Source organism: Diceros bicornis, chromosome 29 (assembly GCF_020826845.1).
Source record: "Diceros bicornis minor isolate mBicDic1 chromosome 29, mDicBic1.mat.cur, whole genome shotgun sequence".
Taxonomy (NCBI): domain Eukaryota; kingdom Metazoa; phylum Chordata; class Mammalia; order Perissodactyla; family Rhinocerotidae; genus Diceros; species Diceros bicornis.
Genome location: NC_080768.1, coordinates 39872489 through 39893791, shown reverse-complemented (window position 1 = coordinate 39893791; position 21303 = coordinate 39872489). Strand labels below are relative to the sequence as shown.

Sequence of the window (21303 nt, the reverse complement as noted above, 5' to 3'; positions counted from 1 at the left end):
TATACTTATACAACAAACATGAACACCCAGCCACTACAGAGTTATAAAAATGAAAATGAAAACACAAATGTAAAAGGAACATTTTTCTTTTTTTTTATAATTTTATTTATTTATTTATTTTTCCCCCCAAAGCCCCAGTAGTTGTATGTCATAGCTGCACATCCTTCTAGTTGCTGTATGTGGGACGCAGCCTCAGCATGGCCGGAGAAGCGGTGTGTCGGTGTGCTCCCGGGATCCGAACCCGGGCCGCCAGCAGCGGAGTGCGCGCACTTAACCGCTAAGCCTCGGGGCTGGCCCAGGAACATTTTTCTTATACATTAAAGCTTCTCAGCCTGGAACTTTTTTTTTCACTCAGGATAATGCCTTCCTTTAAAAGTACACGTCTGGGCCAGCCTGGTGGTGTAGTGGTTAAGTTCCCATGCTCTGCTTCCGTGGCCCAAGGTTCGTGGGTTTGGATCCTGGGTATGGACCTACGCACTGCCCATCAAGCCATGCTGCGGTGGTGGCCCATATATAAAGTAGAGGAAGATGGGCAACAGATGTTAGCTCAGCAACAATCTTCCTCAAGCAAAAACAGGAGGATTGGTAACAGATGTTAGCTCAGGGCCAATCTTCCTCACCAAAAAAAAAATTAAATAAAATTACATGTCTAAATTCTGGTGCTCATTTTCACTATAGGCCCAGGCATAAGAATCAAGTATTCCCTATTCTTATCACTAAAAAGGCAAGTCTTTAAGTTAAAAATGTGGCTAAATATTTAAAAACACTGACTTTTCAGTAAAAAATGGTAACACTAAGTAACTATTTCTAAAGAACAAATGTGGGCAACATCAATATTAGCCAGAATTAACTGGCTAAAGTTTCATGATAACACACGCACACACAAATCTGTCTTAGCCTCTCTCACTCTTGTATTGAAAGAGAGAAGGTCCAAAGGGTGTGGGAGGGTTTGGGGGCAAAGGGGGTAAAATTCTGACTGTGACAAATGTCAGGGGCAGGTTCAAGAGATCTCAATTTTCTACTGTTTCTTTTTTATGTTCTGAGGACAAAAGAGAGAGAGGGACAATTAGAAATGTAGGGATGTACTGTTGAAAGATCTTCTAATTTCAGCCTTCATCCCACTCTAGAAAGAATTGAAATGTTACGTTCAGTTGTACCTTTTTCTCTAGATCAGTGGTTCTCAAAGTGAGGTCCCCAAACCAACATCAGCATTGCCTAAGAATATGTCAGAAATGCGAATTCTTGGGTCCCAGCCCAGATTTACTGAATCAGAAACTCTGGTGTTTAATATAAGTCCTCTAAGTGATTCTGATGCATACTGAAGTCTGAGAACCACTACTCTATATTAACGTAATGAGAAGACTTGAAAGTCCCTTAGCATAATTAGGGGTAAAAATCTCAGAATAAAAACACTGGCTTCAATTTTTATGCTTTTATTTTGAGACTATTAATAAAAAGATTTTTAAAAGACTTTTCTTCCAAAGGAAAAAATAATACCCATTGTAGAGAAGGTAAAATTCAGAAAAAATATAAGGAGAAAAAAACCATTATTCTACCATCCAGAAATAACCACCTTTATTTTTTTTTTTCGCTGAAGAAGATTTACCCTGAGCTAACATCTGTTGCCAATCTTCCTCCTTTTCTTCCTTGAGGAAGATTCACCCTGAGCTAACATCTGTGCCAATCTTCCTCTATTTTGTACGTGGATCACCGCCACAGCATGGCCGCTGACGAGTGATGTAGATCTGTGCCCGGGAACCGAACCCAGGCTGCTGAAGTGGAGCTTGCCGAACTTAACCACTAGGCACAGGGCTGGCCCCTCACCTTTACAATTTTGAAATATTTAAGAAGCTATCTATGCCAACCATGGGGCTAACACAGTTCAAATAAGAAAGACAAATACACTATAGTGCGATAAGGGCTGTGACAGATATTCAGAGAGGAAGTATCTAATTCAGAGGCAGGAGGGAGAAGGGAGTGGAAGTATTTTCTTGCAGTCTTTTTCCTTTTCCCATTGTTACACTGTAGTCCTTTTCACAACACAGCAACCTCTTAATAAAAATCTAGGTATCCCACTCTCTTAACACAACCTTCTCTCGGTCTACGTCTCCCATTCAATTACATCTAGCATATCTGTTCCTCAACTTCATCAGGGCTTCCAGGTGCCACACCTCTCTACTCTCTCCTTGTCTTTCAGTCATAGCCCATGTTCTTCTTTTTTTTTTTAATTTTTATTTATTTAGTTTTTTCCCCCAAAGCCCCAGTAGACAGTTGTATGTCATAGCTGCACATCCTTCTAGTTGCTGCATGTGGGACGCAGCCCCAGCATGGCCAGAGAAGCGGTGCATCAGTGCGCGCCCGGGATCCGAACCCGGGCTGCCAGCAGCGGAGCGCGTGCACTTAACCGCTAAGCCACGGGGCCGGCCAGATAGCCCATGTTCTTATAGTCACTTTCTTCCTTACTATGCTTAGACTCTCACGTGAACACTACTGTTTTGCCTGCCTAAAGTTCGCTCCTCTTTGTTCTGCTAACAACATCAACTTGCTTTTGGAAATCTCCCCCTCCCTACTTTAGCTTCCTGCTTCATCATTTGTTTAATCAATTACCTTCTCTTTCTAGCCTAGATTTCATGGTCTATTATTTTGATGACTTTTGTCAATATAATCAATTCTCCTCTTACCTCAATTCCTTCTTCCCAGCTAAATCTTAATCCAAGATCAATCCAACTACCTAATTCTTCTGGCCATATACCCTGGCCATATACCCTGACTGCTAAGTACTGAGAGAGTAACAAAGTTTTTAAAATCATAAAACACCATTAATACATAGTTTCCAGTCTCAACTGGGCCTTCAAAGTTGCCCAAAAAGTACACTTATGCTTCCCCAGTCAGCAGTCTCTTTACTCCCTTTAGAGATTATTCCAAGCCTTTCCCACTTCTGAAACCTCACCAACTCCCCTACACTCTTCATCCAACCTGGCTTCCAGATAAGAATTTCCCCAATTTCCTATATCTTAACCTACAAAATTGGCAACATTCACGCCCATCCTCTCTTTCTTCAATCTTCTTATAATACAAGCGCTATTCTTCCCAGCCAAGGCTAATCCTTCCAGTTGTGCTCTCAACCCAGTCTCCTCCCAGCTTCTCACAGACCCTATACCACTTATCATCCTCTCTTATCTCAACCTCTTTCTTTCTCTTGTGGCTTTTTCCTATTAGCATTTAAATAGTTAAAAGACTATTATTTACTTTACTACTACTTACATTTCTCTAAAGAAGATAACATACAAATGGCCAACAAACACATGAAAAGATGGTCAACCTCATTTGTCTTCAGGAAAATGCAAATAAGCCAAAATGAGATACCACTTCACACTCACTGGGATGGCTATTATCAGAAAGATGGACAATAACAAGTGTTGGCAAACAGGTGGAGAAATTAAAACCCTAGTGCATTGCTTGTAGGAATGTAAAATGGTGCAGCAACTGTGGAAAACAGGTTGGCACTTTCTCAAAAAGTTAAGCATAGAATTACTATACGACCCAGCAATTCAATTTCTAGGTGTATATCCAAAAGAATTAAAAACAGGTGTTCAAAAAAAAACCTGTATACTCATGTTCACAGCAGCACCATTCACAAAAGCCAAAAGGTAGAAACAACCCAAATGTCCATCAACTGATGAATGGATAAACAAAATGTGGTAAATCCATACAACGGAATATTACTCAGCCATAAAAAGGAATGAAGTATTGATACATACTACGACATAACCTTGAAAACACGCTAAGTGAAAAAAGCCAAACACAAAGGCTACATATCATATGATTCCATTTATATGAAATATCCAGAATAGGGAAATATATACACACAGAAACCAGATTACTGGTTGCCAAGGCTGAAGGGAGGAGGAAATGAGGATTGATTGTTTAATGGGTATGGGGTTTCCTTTTGTGCTGATGAAAAAGTTTTGGAAATTAAATAGTGGTATACTGTTTGCCTAACATTATGAATGTACTAAATGTCACTAATGGCAAATTTTATGTTATGTGTATTTTACCACATACACAAAAAAATCAAAGTCAGTAGCACCTGAATAAAGACATAAAAACAGAACGCGCCTTAAAAAAGAGAGAGAGAGAGACTACCATCTTACAAAAGCCCTTCTTCAGTCTCATAATTTTATCCAGCTAGCCCATCATCCTCCGAGGGCCAATGAGTCATCAAGCCTATTGATTCGAGCTCTGATGCTTTTCAAATCTGTCCACTTCTCTCCACCCTGACTGCCATATTCAGGCTTCCATCATTCTTTACTGGATAATTACCAGTCTCGCAACTGCTCTCCCTTTTTCTAGCCTTGTTTTCCTCTAACCCATTCTTCTCATTGCATGGATTTTCTTCTTATTTTCTCCTTAAAATCTATTCATCAGTTTCCAAAATTTCAACTCTTAACAAAACTGCTCAACAGCCTAATGATTTCATGTCTTGTTTCATCTCTAAGCACTTCCCACCTATAGGCATTCTTCTTTCAATGCCTCCAACATACCAGGTAGGTCTTGCTTATTCTTGCTGCCTGGACTTTAGAACAATTTCTGCCCCTTTCTTACCTCATCTCATCCTTCAGTGCTCAGTCTAGATGGCACTTCCTCTGAGAAGGCTTCCTGAATGTCCTCAAACTGAGTCAGATACTCCCTGAGGTACTCCTACATTTTTCCCATCAGGTCACTTTTCACTTTGAATGCTTTGCATGTATCTGAACTGCTTGTTTAGCTATTTCTCCCGTGAGACTTACACTTTGTGAGGAAGAGACCATGTCTTTATCTTTTTCATAGTTGCATCCCTAATGCCTACTATAGCTCCTGGTGCATAGTAAATGCTTAATAAGTATTTGCTAAATGAATAAAATGAATAGATACATAATCTATTCTTACAATCTAATTGTACATATAATTTTATGCATTGCTTTGTTTGCTTGACATTTTAAATGTTTTCCCTTTGTCATACGACAACTCCCCTCCTTTTTTTTTTGTGAGAAAGATCGGCCCTGAGCTAACATCTGCCAGTCCTCCTCTTTCTGCTGAGAAAGACTGGCCCTGGGCTAACATCCATGCCCATCTTCCTCCACTTTATATGGGATGCCGCCACAGCATGGCTTGACAAGTGGTGCGTCGGTGCGTGCCTGGGATTCAAACCAGCGAACCCCGGGCCGCCGCAGCAGAGCGCGTGCACTTAACCACTTGCGCCACCGGGCCGGCCCCACCCTTTTTTTTGTTTACAAATTTTTATCAGCTACATAATATTCCATGGCATAGAACTATCATGATTTAAACATTTGCTTACCAATGGATATACATTGTTTTTACATTTCTGTTAATATGAAATAGTTTGATAAACACTGTTGTGCCCAATCTTGGTCTCAATTTCTAAATAATTCCTTGGGATAGATTCATAAAATGAAAAGCACTCAGTCACAGATTTTAATTCAAAAAATGCTCCTGATTATAGATACAATATCTGATATTGTAGAAAAATTGAAAAATACAGAAAAGAGTACAGAACATCCAACCATTTGGAGATAGTTAACATTTTGGCAAGTTTATTTGTTCTCACTCATTTTAATTTTAATTTTTAACAGAACTGGGATTATAGCGCTCATGTGCTCTGTATCCTACCTTTTATTACCTAATATATTATCAGCTTTCCCCATGTCATTATGTTGCTCAAAAATATGCTTTAATGCCTACATAATATGCCAATGTATTACTACATCATAATTTGTTTATCTGTTCCCCTCTTGCTGGGCAGTTAGGTTATTTCTAATGTTTTGGTACTAGAAAATAATGCTGAAATAAACAATCTTGAGGCAATACAGCACAATGGTTATGGGCTGTTGGCTCTGGACTCAGGCTCCTTAGATCTGAGTTCTAACTGCCACTACCTCTTGTGTGAACTTTAGCAAGTTACTCACATTGTCTATGCCTCAGTTTTCTCATTTATACAATGAAGACAATAACAGTACATACCTCAAGGATTGTAGTTAATTTTTTTTCATTGTTTTTATTGTGGTAAAATATATATAACATAAAATTTGCCATTTTAACAATTTTTTTTTTTTTGGTGAGCAAGACTGGCCCTGAGCTAACATCTGTTGCCAATCCTCCTCTTTTTGCTTGAAGAAGATTGTCATTGAGCTAACATTCGTGCCCATCTTCCTCTACTTTATATATGGGATGCTGCTGTAGCACAGCTTGAGGAACAGTGCATAGGTCTGCCCCTGTGATCCAAACCCACGAACCCCGGGCCACCAAAGCAGAGCACGCAAATGTAACCACTACACCACCAGGCCGGCCCCATTTTAATATTTTTCAAGTGTACATTTCAGTAGCATTAACTAAAATTTTAGTGAATTTTAAATGAGTTAAGAGATATAATGTAGCTTAGTAAGTACTAGCACTACCTAGCACGTCGTAGATGCTACATAAATGTCTGCTATTACTACTTTTATGTATCTTTGTATTTCAGATTTCCTTAGGATAAATTTCTAAAAGTGGAACTACGGGATCAATTATAGTAAGGTAGAACTGTTAGTGGCCCCCTTATTCTTTTTCCTGTTTTTGTTTAGTAACAAAATCCTCAAATTTTGGCTGGGTCCATGACCACCCGGAATAAAGACCACATTTCCCAGTTTCCCTGTGTGGCTATGTGAGTAATATCTGGCTAATAGGAGTGAGAATTCCTGAAAGTTTACTTAGAAGAAGTAGATAACCTTTCCTTCAATCCTTCCTGCTGGCTGGAAATATGAATGTGATAGCTGGAACTTGAGCAGCCACAGCCGAACCACTAGGTGGGAATCATGTATTAAGGACAGCAGACAATAAGATACAAGAAAGCTGGGTCCCTGATGACTACAGAGCCAACCCAGGACCACTTAAGAGCAAATTAAACTTCTGTCTTGCTTGGGTGAGCCTCATTTCAGTATTTCAACACTCACCCTATATCTTCTAGGATGTAAAAGAGTATATCATTTTTTAAAAGATACATCAGTTTACCCTCCTACCATCAGTGCTGATTGCCAAACTGATCATCTTTTAAAAGCTTTGGTTTTTTGAAAGGTCCTGTGTATTAAAGAATTTGGCTGGCCTTTGCCCCCAGTTACTGGGAGACAGCCTCTAGATCTCTGGGATTTCCTTACTGATAATGGGTGTCTCTCTTATTCATGGTGGGCCTCTAGATAGTTTAAGCTAAGGAGATGACTCCAGTGGGGGCTGGCCATGCCAGAAAGACCACCTACATTAGAGGGTTGGGGCTTTGAGTCACCTGATATCAGTCTGACCTCTGGGAAGGAGAGGGGGGCTGGAAATTGAGTTCGGCCTCGTGGCCAATGATCCAATCAATCACACCTATAAAATGAAACCCCAATAAAACCTTTGGACATGAAGCTCAGGTGAGCTTCCCTGGTTCGCAGTACCCTCCACATTGCCACACATTAACATGCCAGGAGGGTGATACCTTGATTCCATGGGGAGGGGACAACAGAAACTTTGGGACACTCCCAGACCTCCCTCTATGCATTTGGGGGGAAAGGGAGCGGACTCTGATTTGTATCCTTTTGCTATAATAAAACTGTCACAGTTCCTGAGTTCTGTGAGTAATTCTAGCGAATTATCAAACCTGAGGGGGTAGTGGGAACCCCTGGATTATAGTCAGTTGGTCGAATTAAAATAAAACACTTTATCTTAACTTTCTTTTTTTTAATTTTTATTTATTTATTTTTTTCCCCCAAAGCCCCAGTAGATAGTTGTATGTCATAGTTGCACAGCCTTCTAGTTGCTGTATGTGGGACGCGGCCCCAGCACGGCCGGAGAAGCGGTGCGTCAGTGCGCGCCCGGGATCCGAACCCGGGCTGCCAGCAGCGGAGCTTGCGCACTCAACTACTAAGCCACGGGGCCGGCCCTATCGTAACTTTCATTTAGCATTTTTCATGTTTGTTGTATTTTTTCCCTGTTAGTTGCATATTCATGTCCTATACTGTCTTCTAGTTCCCTTAAGGGTTTCTTCCATCACTTTTATGATTAAAAACATCCTCACATCCTGAGATCAACCACTTATTAACCTATATTTTATTTTTACTTTTATAATTTTATGTCTTACATTTGATAGAGTTCAGGACATACTATCCCCAAATATAGCACATTGGAATATTGAATATTTCAAGCTGAAGGAATTTGAGAAGCAGCAGGTACCAGAAAGATTTTCTGACCTTCCACTGAAGCAGGTCTTAAGACCCTCATGTGATAGGTACCCTCCCTACACTTAGAGAAAAGGAGCATCCTTATCTCTGAGGACAGAGGGACACTGGGAGGAATCTGAATGAACAAGGCTTGCTGTTTCCCCCAGTATACTACACTGAGTAGAGTATTCAAACTCTTTTTTTGCCCTATCACATTTTTCCATGACTCTCTACTCTTCATCAAACCTAGCATCAAAACACTCAGGTTTAAATACTTCCTTGGTCTTCACTTCCTTGTGAAGGCTCTTGTGTCAGGTAAAATTTATATTAAATAAATTTGTATACTTTTCTCTTGTTATTCTGTCTTTTGTTACAGAGGCCTCAGCCGAGAACTTGAAAGGGTAGAGGAAAAAGATGTTTTTCCTCCCCTACAGTTTCAGTATAAATATTCATCTAGAAATCCCTTTGGGTATGGTTGGAGTCAAAAATCCATTTTCTGCCAAACAAGAGAGCAATAGTTAAATGTGAGGTAGACTGCTGGTTTTAGATATTATTTATCATAGCTTTAGGAATTAGTCTACTATTCCTAGTTCATTAGGTCATTTAAAAAATTAGGAACAGTTACTGAATATCTATAACTACAAGATAAGGATTTAAATAAAAATCAGAAATTTAAATGAATATGACTTTTCTTAATAAAAATGAGACAAGCTATACACACATGTAAAGAAAAAAATTCTCAAAAAGTCGTAAGAGAATCTCTTTTTTTAAATTTCTACTTCAATTATTTAAACTCATGTTTGCTCCTTCATTCTCTCACAAACTGTAAGCACAAAGCTCCAACATACCTCTTGAATGGCTGTCATGACAACATGTTGAACAGACTCCTCCATCATCATAATAGCTTGGATGTACTCTGAAAACAAGAACAATCTGGAATGTCACTGTTCAAGTTAAAGATAGTCAAGGGAATAAAGGCTAACACTTCATGAATTCTTATAAGAAGTTTCCTGTTTTGATTCTTCCTAGGAATTCCTCAATTATATATGGTTAAATATATGTGCCATAGGTAAAGTAAAAGCTGAAAATCACAGTATTTATCTTTCCTTAAGATAATCTTTTCCCCCTCTCACCATTCCTTATAAAGTTGAGGCTACAGCTCAAGGTCAGAGGTATGTAGGATCTCAGGAACTTAGAACAATGAAATGGTAAAGCCTAAAGCCAGGATGGAAAGGACTCCATATTACTATTCCTAAAATCTAAAAATTATCAGTCTTTCACATTATTCTTTGCTACATGTTAAAAAACTCTAATGTCTGTGCTTTATTCTTATGTGACATTAAAGCATTGAATTGTGTATAACTCCAACCTTAATATTTTCTACTATAGAAAAGAAAAAATTTAATGAACCTGAGAGCTGCTTAGAACAAAGAATTAAGATGAATTTAAAATAGAAACTGATATCATAGCTAAATAAATATTGTATAACACTGGGCTTTGAAATAGTGACCCACATCTCTAATACACCAAAGCACCAACTCCATCCATCTTACCCTCACCACTGCTGAGAAAGAGAAGAATCTCTTAGCTATTGGTAGTGACAAAGTTGAAAAAAATAATTTCTTGCCTTCCCTAAAAGCCCTGGAAGTAGTTTTCATTATTTTCAAAGCCAACAATGGATGACAAAAGTGGCATTATGCATAAAAAATCAATAGGCCAGTTGGATTCCAACAAATACGGTAAATATGTTTTAATAAGAAACATTCAGGGGCCGGCCCAGTGGCACAAGCGGTTAAGTGCACGCTGCGCTGCGGCGGCCCGGGGTTCCCCGGTTCAGATCCTGGGCGCGCACCGACGCACTGATTGTGAAGCCATGCTGTGGCGGCATCCCATATAAAGTAGAGGAAGATGGGCATGGATGTTAGCCCAGGGCCAGTCTTTCTCAGTAAAAAAAGAGGAGAATTGGTAGATGTTAGCTCAGGGCCAATCTTCCTCATGAAAAAAAAAAGAAAGAAAGAAAGAAACATTTAAAAGGGTAAAGTGATTAGGAAATTTTAGCCTCAATCTGTCTCTCCCCCTAATACATCCAAAAAAACAAACACCAAAATATTGTCTCAGCACTCCAAGTATTATATGAAGGAGTCTTACTGTGAAATTGTTAAAGTGACCTTTCGGCAAGAAAGAGACATGTATTTGGAATGCCAAACTGTAATCCTTTGCTTAACAGGTAACTTGTTAAAAAAAAAAAAAAAAAAAGTATTTTGACAGCATTATTAAATTATGACATTTTGACATTCTGGTTGTTAATGTCAAAGCTTTTAGTTAACCAAAAACATGTTTTTAAGGAAGTAATGCCCTAAGGATATTTGTACCCAATCAAATGTGTGGTGATACTTACAAATATACACAACACACTTAAGTCACAGGCATTGTTCTTAGGTCAACAGTAGAAATATATTATAACTTAACCACTATTTGGTAAAAAAAAAAAAAATTCCTTTAGCCTAAGCTCTGTTTTTATTTTGTTCTGTTGTTAATGGGGAGCACCATATGAGTGCTGAAATATAGGGGAGTGCTTTTAGATATTTTGCTCACAGGCACCAAACACAGAATTCCCAGGCTATGGAGAAAACAGCACAGCGAGGATGACTAAACAGCCCCCAAATAAAAGACTGCGAACATGGAAGAGAAGTAGCAGAGGCCCTGGTAACGGGGAAGGAGCACTTAATGACGGACCCTAGAGTGAAGATAACAGTGGGAGCAGGGAGGTTGGGAAGTTAGTAAGGTGTGAGAGGGGAAGCGTTAGTTAAGAAGCGGTGTTGCCACGTCAAGGCCCTTCCCCGCGAACACCGTAGAATGCTAAATGATAAAATAATGATGAGAACTACATTAATGTACAATTTTTGAAAAATAAAAAAATTTACAAATCTTAAATGTCTGAAATACAAGTATATATGATTACAGGGTGCAGATCTATGAGGCAATGCTGGAGAATGAAGTGTGCTATGTCAGGGACTTCATCCTGAAAACTTGACTTTTAGGTCCAAAATCTACAGCACCGTTTATTATAAAGAGTATGAAGTCTACATGTGGAAGAGACAGGGGTTTTTGTCCTTGCTAGGCTCTCACAAGCAAGAAATCTTGGGCAAGTCATAGAAACTTATAAGTCTTAATTTCCTAATCTGGAAACAGTATTTTTCGTTCTGTTAGTGCCCAGGAGAGTACTAGGCAGAAAGGAGACACTCAGTAAATATTGTGTTTTCTACTATTAATCTTTGCTTTTTCAAACTCATCACCATTTATTTGCCCCAATTTGAGAAGTCAGATAGCCAAAATAAATGTACATTAAGTCAATTTTCTGAGCAATTGCCCTAACTTCTTCTAACTGAAAAAATCATCTAAACACAAAGCCCTTTTTATTTGTTTAGTGCCTTATGGATTACAAAGCAAACACACACACACAAATTCATTTACTCCTCATGACTATCAGGTTTTGTATCCTCAATGTGTAAATGAGGAAACAGGCTGAGTGTCTTGCCCAATGTCAGTCAGGCTGTAAACAGCAGAGCCACTGTAGTCAGCCTTACGTTATACATCATCAACATGCAGTGACAGGTAACACTTCACAATTCAGAAATCCATTAAATTTGATTTTTAGCTCTCAACTGTGTTCCTGACAGCAGAGAACGCCCTCTGGATAAGTAAGATGTTAAAATACTGTCCAAAGTTTTCATCATTTATATACAATTTCAAGGGAAAACCTGAGTCTAGGCTTTATACAGAACACTTGGTCTATGTGACAAGCTCGATAAATGTTATGATCATCTTCTTTTCCATAGGAATATGGATATAGGTAACATGCTTATTTTCCTGTTCCTACCCTATAATATAATTAGCCAACTCTTAACAGCTATATACTTCCAAGGACCCTTATGTATTAAGGATAATCCCAAGAGTTAATGAATCTTCTAACAGAATAAATACATAAGAAGTCACTATCTGAATTCAATGAACTACATTAAATAATTTTTCATGCACCTTTTAAAATCAAAGCATCTACTTAGAGATTCAACATGTCTTGAATCCTACTTATACCAATCTTCTAATCTTTGACAAAAAACTTGTTAGACATTTCAGTAATATACAAAAATCACAAATGTAGAAAATTCTCTATTTAAATTTTGAGTTAAGTTGAATAAACAAACTAAAACTTACTATAAGATCATGGCATGCTAAAATCTAAAAGGAATGGGGCTAGAGAGAAATAAACACATTGTTAGAAAACATTCCTAAATCAGAGACCAATAAAACTAGTCATAGCTTCAAGAAAACAATGTTGACTATTACTAAATTCATGACCAGAACACCAAAAAAGTACAGACAACAAGTTAATAAAAATCTGTTTTGCATTACCAGAGATGGGGTAGGAGGAAGAAGAAAAATACCTTTGGGCTTAAAAAAAAACCCTCTTCTTCAAAGGTTATGTAAATAACAGTGAAATATCATGCCATCACCTTTTAGCAGGCTCTATCTAACCTTTCTCCTGCTTCACCTCTCTTTGTCCCTTCATCACTATTCTCCAATTATAGTTGTGGTGGTTTTTTTAACCCCTCAAAGGTAACGTAGGTCCTTCTGACATTCAGTTTCTACTACTCAGATTACTCTTAATCCATTATCCTCCATATCTTTGCTTAAATAACTTCCCTGACCCATGCCTAGACTGTCCCCACACACTTTACCTTCAAGCACTCGCCCCACTCAGCTGTGTGGCATTATCTACTGCCCGCCCCTCCACTTACCTACAAGCTCCCCGAGGGCAGGCACCTTGTCTGTCTTGTCTGACACTGTGTTCCTAGCCCCAGCACAATGCACAAGTTCAGTAAATATTTGTGAAATAAATCCTTCGTACTTGCAATCTAAAATATCCAATTTTAAGTTCCCGGAGCTGAACTGCTCCAGTATTATCATTATTAGTGATATTATTAATTAATTTAGCTGGACTTTGTCCAATTCACAGCAAATTTCACTACATTCAGTGTAGTTAAAAATAATCTACTCAAAGAACTACGTAGTCTTGTAGAACAGGAAAGAGTGTCATCACAATCAAATTTATTCTAACTTGCTCTTTTAAGCTTGAAAACAAATGAGCAAAATTGTAGAAAATGGCATTCTTTGAGGGTGGCCTTAAAAAGATGTTATTGTTTGTACTGGTGATTTATATATAAAATATACAATATATATTACTTTCATAGTTATTTTAAATGCATACACTAACTTCAAATAAATTACCTTGCTTCTGTTCACAGTTCACAGCACAGCCTAAAATGAGCTGAAGCATCCTTCCGAGCTCTGCAGCATCAGAATGCTCCCCAATAAGGTTCACATCAGGAAGGGTAAAGTCATTAATTTGCTGTCCTAAAATCTGAATGGAGACAAAAGGATCAGAATTGAATTTACATTTACATGACAAAATAAAATATCTGACAGAGATTAGTTTGTCAGCAATGGAAACTAATTGCTAAGGACAGAGCTGTCATGTCAATCTCACCCTCAATTTCTATTTTTACCTCCCATACCTAAGTTATAACTATCCTGAGTCACGGCAACTTAGGCCCTAATCTGATATGTGGTATGCACACTGAGCAAAGACACTGATACTATGGATCCCTCCAACACCCCCAGAAAGACTGGTTGTCTACCCTCTGAAGAAGCAGAGCCACAGAGGTTCTGAACCACGGGGCACTAGAAAGAGCAGAGATTAAATATAGGTTCATGCCCCCAACAGTAAGATTCCTCCTAGCTACCTCCACTCCATTTGACTCCAAAACGCTGATAGCAAGACACTTACATCAGGAAGGAGAATGGAAGATTCCTGTATGGGGAAACTCACTGGCCTCAAATGAAATGACTTATATGCAGACAAATATAAGGTCTCTGATAACTCTACAGTGAAAAAAGAAGATACTGAAAGCAGAGAAAGAGGAAGAATGTGGCTGTAGTGTTATGGGTGAGGGGAGAGCAGTGTAAGACGAGGTTAGAGGGGTCATGCAGTACCTGGTGGCTCATGGTAAGAAGTAAGGATTTGATTCTCAACACGAGGAAACCATGGAAGACTTTCAGGAGGAGAGTGACATAATCAAATTTTTATTTTTGAAAATCATCCTGGCTTTAGAGTGTAGAACAGACTGTAGAGGGGCACGAGTGAAATAAGGGTCTCCAATAATCTAAGCAAGAGCTAATGATGGCTTGGTATGGGTGGTGGCAGTAGAGATGGAGAAAGCTATATTTTGGAAGTTTAACAGGTCTGGCTGATGATATCAAAAGAAGGAAGGACCATAAAATGATTTATAGGTTTTGGGCTTGAGTGGTAGTGTGGATGGTAGGGTCACTTCCTGAGATGGGGAAGACAGATGATGTAGATGATGTAGGTAAAAATGCAGGTAAGCTTGTGGGGAAAAAACAGTAAGGAAATGACATAGGTTTCTAAGGTTGTGTCCATTTGATACCTGTGATCATAAAATGTGAAGTAAATCTAGTTCCACTGCCTGATTTTTTTCCTAAGCAATGTCTTGACTGTTCTGATGCAGACTCAGAGGATAAACTGAGTTAATCTAGGGATGCGGGTTTGCCAAGAATAAACTGGAAGTAGGCAAGGGAGTTGATTACAACAATGCATGGACTCTAAACTACCTTTACAAGTAAGGGAAGAAAGGAGAGAGTTAATGGATAGCAGAAAGTAAACTTTAACATAAATTAGTAATCATCTACAAACTACTCATATTGTAGTAAAAAAGATATTTATCTAGTTGCCACTTAATAGATGGTGGTTTGAACCAACATCCTAGAATCTACATAACAGAAAATAAACTGATTACTAATTTTGAGGTAATTTTTCCTTTACCTGTTTCAAGTAATATTGTAAAATATTATAAAATGAAACTATCCTATAGTAACCCTTCCAAGCAGAATGTCAAAAAAGTCCTTACCTCATGATTATAATCCAAGATTCCTTTTAAAATTTTCTTTAAATTGCTTATCTGTTTAAAAAGAGAGAAAACAACTTGGTAAAAGGCAAACACAGATCAAAATATAGTTTAACATAAAAAATTTCTGAACCAACTAATCATCCTAGTTAATCATAAAGTAAATATAAACAATAAAATTCAATAGCATATTTGAATTACCATCATCAAAAAAGGAATATCAATGGCTTAATTTATTTGATATAAAAAACTTAGGAAACAATTAAACTTTCAATTATGTTACATTTTCAATGTTATGACCACACTGAGAAAAACTAGAGGGTAACTGAATAAGACTTAACAGTAAGATTAAATTATTCAGATTTTCTTCAGGTAAAGAAAAATGTGCCATACTTAATGAAGACCTGAGTTCAGTGCCGTTTTCCCTAGAAAAGTGGAATTGCATTTTACATAGAGGTTAAGTTCCAAGGTTAGAGCATTAAGTAGAGATTATACTAAAAATTGCCCTTGGAAATTTCTTAACGTAACCTATGAAGTATAATGTCTCCAAATTCCTCCACTGCCAGAAAAGACTGCTATTTCTTTAGTTGAGCACCAAAGTAAATATTTAGGAGCCATTAGATTAAAAAAAATGATTATATCTTGAAATGCTAGCATAACACTCAGCATTGCAAGATACTTGTGCTGTATGAAGCATCCTAGAAACGAGACAGGATGAGGGACCAAGATACAGATGTCTCCCCACACTCACTCACTCTTGGAGCATATATAGGTTCACTGGCCACATGTCATTCGGGTGAAATGACAGGCAGAATCATCTGCACTATTTACTGTAAACTGGTATTCCCCTCTGCTCCCCCTGCCTCTTTTTTTGGACCTAATTCACACGGGGGAATTTGTGCTAAGCTAAATGTGTATACAACGCAATTCTGTTGATCATCTATCTAGCCATTCCTAGCCAATGTTAGCAGCTGAAGATGTCCTAGGACAGAAGACAGTAGAACCTGCAGCTATCAAATAAAAGAGGCTGAATCACAGCAGTGCAATCCAGTGGTAAGTCAAAGACATATTTACTTTTAAGGGAGAAAATAAACTGAAAACTTATTTTCAAAAAAAAATCTCAAATAAAACTAACACGTTTATACTTCTAGAAGAATCTGAAGACACGGAAAATATATAATATACTTTATTTCATTTATTCTAGGATATTCATTTTTTCCTATTTTAACATTTTTAATTAGAATGTTTTAAAAAATCAATGTGTTCATTTAAAATGATAGTTTATTTCCCATTGAAAAAAGTTATAAATCTTATCATTAATCAATGGTATCTTAAAGAAATATAACATACGATAAAATATGAAGAACAGGAATGCAAATCAGCACTGACATTTTCAGAAGAATATGATCAACTTTTTCCCCTTCTCTGTATTACTGCCTTTGCCATACTTGTCCCCTGAAGACAGTGTGTGTTTATGAGTATACTGTGCGCACGGGGGTAGGACATGAAACTCTCCTTGGTCAAGCCAACAAGCAAACACAAAATGATTAGTAGTATTAATTTAAACTTTCATGAATTGTTTTAAACATGTTACAACATTAAAAATTAATCATTTTGGGGCCAGCCCCGTGGTGTAGCGGTTAAGTACGCGCGCTCCGCTGCTGGCACCCCGGGTTCGGATCCCAGGCGCGCACCGACACACCTCTTGTCAGACCATGCTGTGGCGGTGTCCCACGTAAAGTGGAGGAAGATCGGCAAGGATGTTAGCTCAGGGCCAGTCCTCCTCAGCAAAAAGAGGAGGATTGGCATGGATGTTAGCTCAGGGCTGATCTTCCTCACACACACACACAAAAAATCATTTTTAATTGCCTATTCTTGAAAGATTATTTAGAAATTAAAACAGTGCCATTAAGCAGTGTCCATTTGCTCCAGCTTAGTAAAAAGGAAAGAATTAGATTTTGGCATGCCCAATATCTAAGCAATCAAATATTTTTCATCAAATACATGTTTTATGGGGGAAATATAAGGACAAACTAAGCTTTGCTTAAGTCCAAGGGCTTCACATGCTTACTCATTTGCATTTCTGAGTCTCTACCAATCTATATCAAAAAGGAATGGTTTCTGAGTTTTCCAAACTGCCAGTCATGATCATTACTGGGTCACAAAAATCAATTTAGTGTAACAAAATTACAAGATGGGGAACAAATTAGTGGTTGCTAGGGATTAGGGCGAGGGGTGCCGTGGATGTGGGTGTAAAGGGAAGCCCTGCAGAGATGGAACAGTTAGTTCTGTATGTTCATGGTGGTGGTCATTATATGAATCTGCACCTTGATAGAGCTGTACAAACACACACACAAGAGTGTATGTAACGCTGGTGAAACCTGAATAAACTGTGGATTGTATCACTGTCAGTTCCCTAGTCTTGATATCATATTATAGTTATGCAAGATGTTACCACTGGAGAAACTGGGTGAAAGGTATACGGAAATTCTCTGCACATTTTTTTTTGCATCCCTGCCTCCCATGAATCTATAATTATTTCAAAATATAAAGTTAAAAATATACTTTAGTGGGTTGCAACTAATATTTTAAAAAATTTAATAGAAACATCACTGCATAAAGTAAGGTTAAAAACTTGTTCAACTATATATGAACACACATTTAGGTGGGTAGCAGGTTACAATGTAAACTATATTTCTTATTGTGGGTTTTGGTCAAAGAAGCTTGAGAAACACTGGAACTTAAGGCTACTAGGAAGGAAATGAAAATAATTCATTCTCTGAGTGTTTTGGACACAGTTAATAATGATCAACATTTTCTCATTATTAATTAAATCACCACCACTAGCAACCAACATTACACTGCCCTGCACTACCCTAAGTGCATCACATGTTAACTTACTTATTCCTGTGAAGTAGACCCTATTACAACCCTCATTTCACAAACGGGGAGGCCGAGGCCCAGAAAGGTTCAAGACTCTTCCACAGACAGTAAATGGCAGAGCTGTGATGTGGACACGGGCTCTCTGGGTCCAGACACCATGCCCTTGTCTGTGCTTTAGTGACTGACATTGTATCTTGGGGGGAACTTCAGGCTCCCTCCAATCTTCAATTCTAGGTTATTCCACTAAAGGCTACCTAAGTTTCTAAAGCTCACTGGACCCAACAGAGCAAAAATCAACAAATATTATACACACACAAGTAAAAGATTAATTAACATGGAAAAATTTTTTAAAATACCTTTAGCCTCCAATTATCTCCTACTTCAGTTTTGATTCTGTTTAGCCAATTTTCATCAAAATATGCAGGATCTCTGCAAATAAAAAGCTAGCATATTAAGATCATGTAGCTATCAAGCTAAAACAAACAAACAAAAAACAAAGAAAATCGAAACCCATCTTGTATCATCACTTAACTGCAACAAAAAAATGTATTTGCCACATATCAGCCACTAAGTAACTCAGTACATGAGACCAGATGCAACTATAGATTCCTCTAAAATCAACTGACTGTTATTAGTTCATTAAAAAATATGTATTTTATCAAAAAACAAACTAAAAGGTGCAAAATGATAACATACAGTTAACATATTTTAAAAACAAATTATACACTAACCTGGAATTGGCATAATTTGTAGATATCACTAATATCTAAAAACAGTCAAAATTAATGACACAATTTTAAATAGACAAAAGACATATATTATAAAGGTTAAAATAAGCTTTTCAGTTAATATTTCAATGACTTCTATCACCTACTACTTCAAAGGTCACCAATAACAGTAAATTTCAATTTCTTTAAATAATATAAACTGAGAACCTATTTTCTCAGATATAATACTAGGCATTAGACAAAGTTGGACTCTGCAAAAGGCTTAAAATTTAAGATAACATTAGTGTGGACAAACAAATTCAAACAAGGATAGAAGCTGAATATACTTATGCTTATCTTTCTTAGGAAAACTTCTCAAACTTCTATGAAAAACTAGAAAGAAAAGAAAACTTTTATCCCAGCATGATCTTCATTTTAAAGCTTTTGAAACCAATGCCCTAAGAAATTAAATTTGTTCAAGACCACAGAATGAACACCTATGTTTGTCCTGCTTCAGCGAGTGCTAAGTCCAAGATCTTTCCATAACACCACAACTGTCTCCATCACTCCCAAAAACATAACAGCAATGAGAGAAATATGTTAGGAAAAATCTACATTTCAACTTATACTGTCACTCCAACTGATAAATACAATCTGTACTAAATTTTTTTTATCTGTTTACTTTATTTTTATTTTTTGATGATTGGCCCTGAGCTAACATCCGTTGCCAATCTTCCTCTTTTTTCTCCCCAAAGCCCCAGTACATAGTTGTATATCTTAGTTGCACATCCATCTAGTTCCTTTATGTGGGACGCCGCCACAGCATGGCTTGATGAGTGGTGCATAGGTCCGTGCCCAGGATCCAAACTGGTGAACCCTGGGGCTGCTGAAGCAGAGCGCATGAACCCAACCACTACGCCACCAGGCCGGCCCCCAATCTGTACTAAATTTTGCACAAATTATCTCTAAATGAAGTAACATGCCATTTAGAATTTTTAAATTTTATTATTAAAAAGGAAAAAATGTACTTATTTAGGTACAAGGATTTATGAAAAAAACAGTCCAAGTTACTCTACAGAAACCTATTATTTTTGAAGACTGTATCAAAGTTAACATATTAACTTTATTGTCTCTCTCTCTACTTTTAAAAACAGCTTTATTGAGATATAATTCACATACCATACAACTCACCCATTTAAAGTATATGATGCAATGGATTTTAGTATATTCAGAGTCGTACAACCATCACACAACCTAATTTTAGAACATTTCCATCTTTCCCAAAAGAAACCCTGTATCCATTAGCTGTCACTCCCCATTTCTCTCTCCATCCAGCCCCTGGGAATTACTAATCTACTTTCTCTGTCTATGGGTTTACGAACTCTGGACATTTCATATAAATGAAATCATACACTGTGTGGTCTTTTGTGTCTGGCTTCTTTCACTTAGCATGTTTGTTTGTTTGTTTGCTTTAATTTTATTTATTCATTTATTTTTTCCCCCAAAGCCCCAGTAGATAGTTGTATGTCATAGCTGCACATCCTTCTAGTTGCTGTATGTGGGACGCGGCCTCAGCATGGCCGGAGAAGTGGTGCGTCCGTGCGTGCCCGGGATCCGAACCGGGGCCGCCAGCAGTGGAGTGCATGCACCCAACCACTAAGCCATGGGGCCGGCCCACTTAGCATGTTTTTAAGGTTCATCCATATTGTAGCATGTACCAACACTTCATTCCTTTTTACGGCTCAATAATATTCCATTTACAGATATACTAAATTTTGTGCATTCATTCATCAGCTGATATACATTTGGGTTGTTTGCACTTTTTGGCTATCATGAATAATGATGCTTTGAACATTTGTGTACCAGTTTTTGTGTGGACATATGTTTCGTATGGGTATATGCCTAGGAGTGGAATTGCTGGGTCCCATTATAACTTTATGTTTAACATCTGGAGCACGGCCAAACTGTTTTCCAGAGTAGCTGCACCATTGTACATTCCCACCAGCAATGTATGATGATCTCAATTTCTCCACAGTCTTGTCAACACTTATTATTATCTTTTTACTTATAGCCATTATAGCGGATGTGAAGTGATACCTCATTGTGATTTTGATTTGCATTTCCTTAATGACTAATGATGTTGGGCACCTTTCATGTGCTTATTGGCCATTTGTATATCTTCTTTGGTGAAAAGTCTATCCAGAGTCTTTGCCTATTTAAAAATTGTCGGGCCGGCCCCGCGGCTTAGCAGTTAAGTGCGCGCGCTCCACTGCTGGCAGCCCGGGTTCCGATCTGGGGCGCGCACCGACGCACCGCTTCTCTGGCCATGCTGAGGCCGCGTCCCACCTACAGCAACTAGAAGAACGTGCAACTATGACATACAACTATCTACTGGGGCGTTGGGGGAAAAAAAAAGGAGGAGGATTGGCAATAGATGTTAGCTCAGAGCCGGTCTTCCTCAGCAAAAAGAGGAGGATTAGCATGGATGTTAGCTCAGGGCTG

The 21303-nt window shown here is 38.1% G+C and overlaps 1 protein-coding gene across 3 annotated transcripts in view; it reads right to left on the bottom strand.

Annotated features, from left to right (window-relative positions):
• HOOK3 (hook microtubule tethering protein 3) overlaps positions 1 to 21303 on the bottom strand; it is a 99106-nt gene that overhangs the window by 55905 nt on the left and 21898 nt on the right. For 2 of the 3 annotated variants that reach the window (XM_058525314.1, XM_058525313.1), the window contains exons 3-6: positions 18451 to 18523; positions 15215 to 15265; positions 13518 to 13650; positions 9077 to 9144 (exon numbers count right to left, since the gene is read on the bottom strand). In XM_058525314.1, coding sequence (XP_058381297.1) covers positions 9077 to 9144; positions 13518 to 13650; positions 15215 to 15265; positions 18451 to 18523 — 325 coding nt within the window. The remainder of the gene's footprint in view (positions 1 to 9076; positions 9145 to 13517; positions 13651 to 15214; positions 15266 to 18450; positions 18524 to 21303) is intronic. The other variant, XM_058525315.1, reaches the window with a different exon arrangement.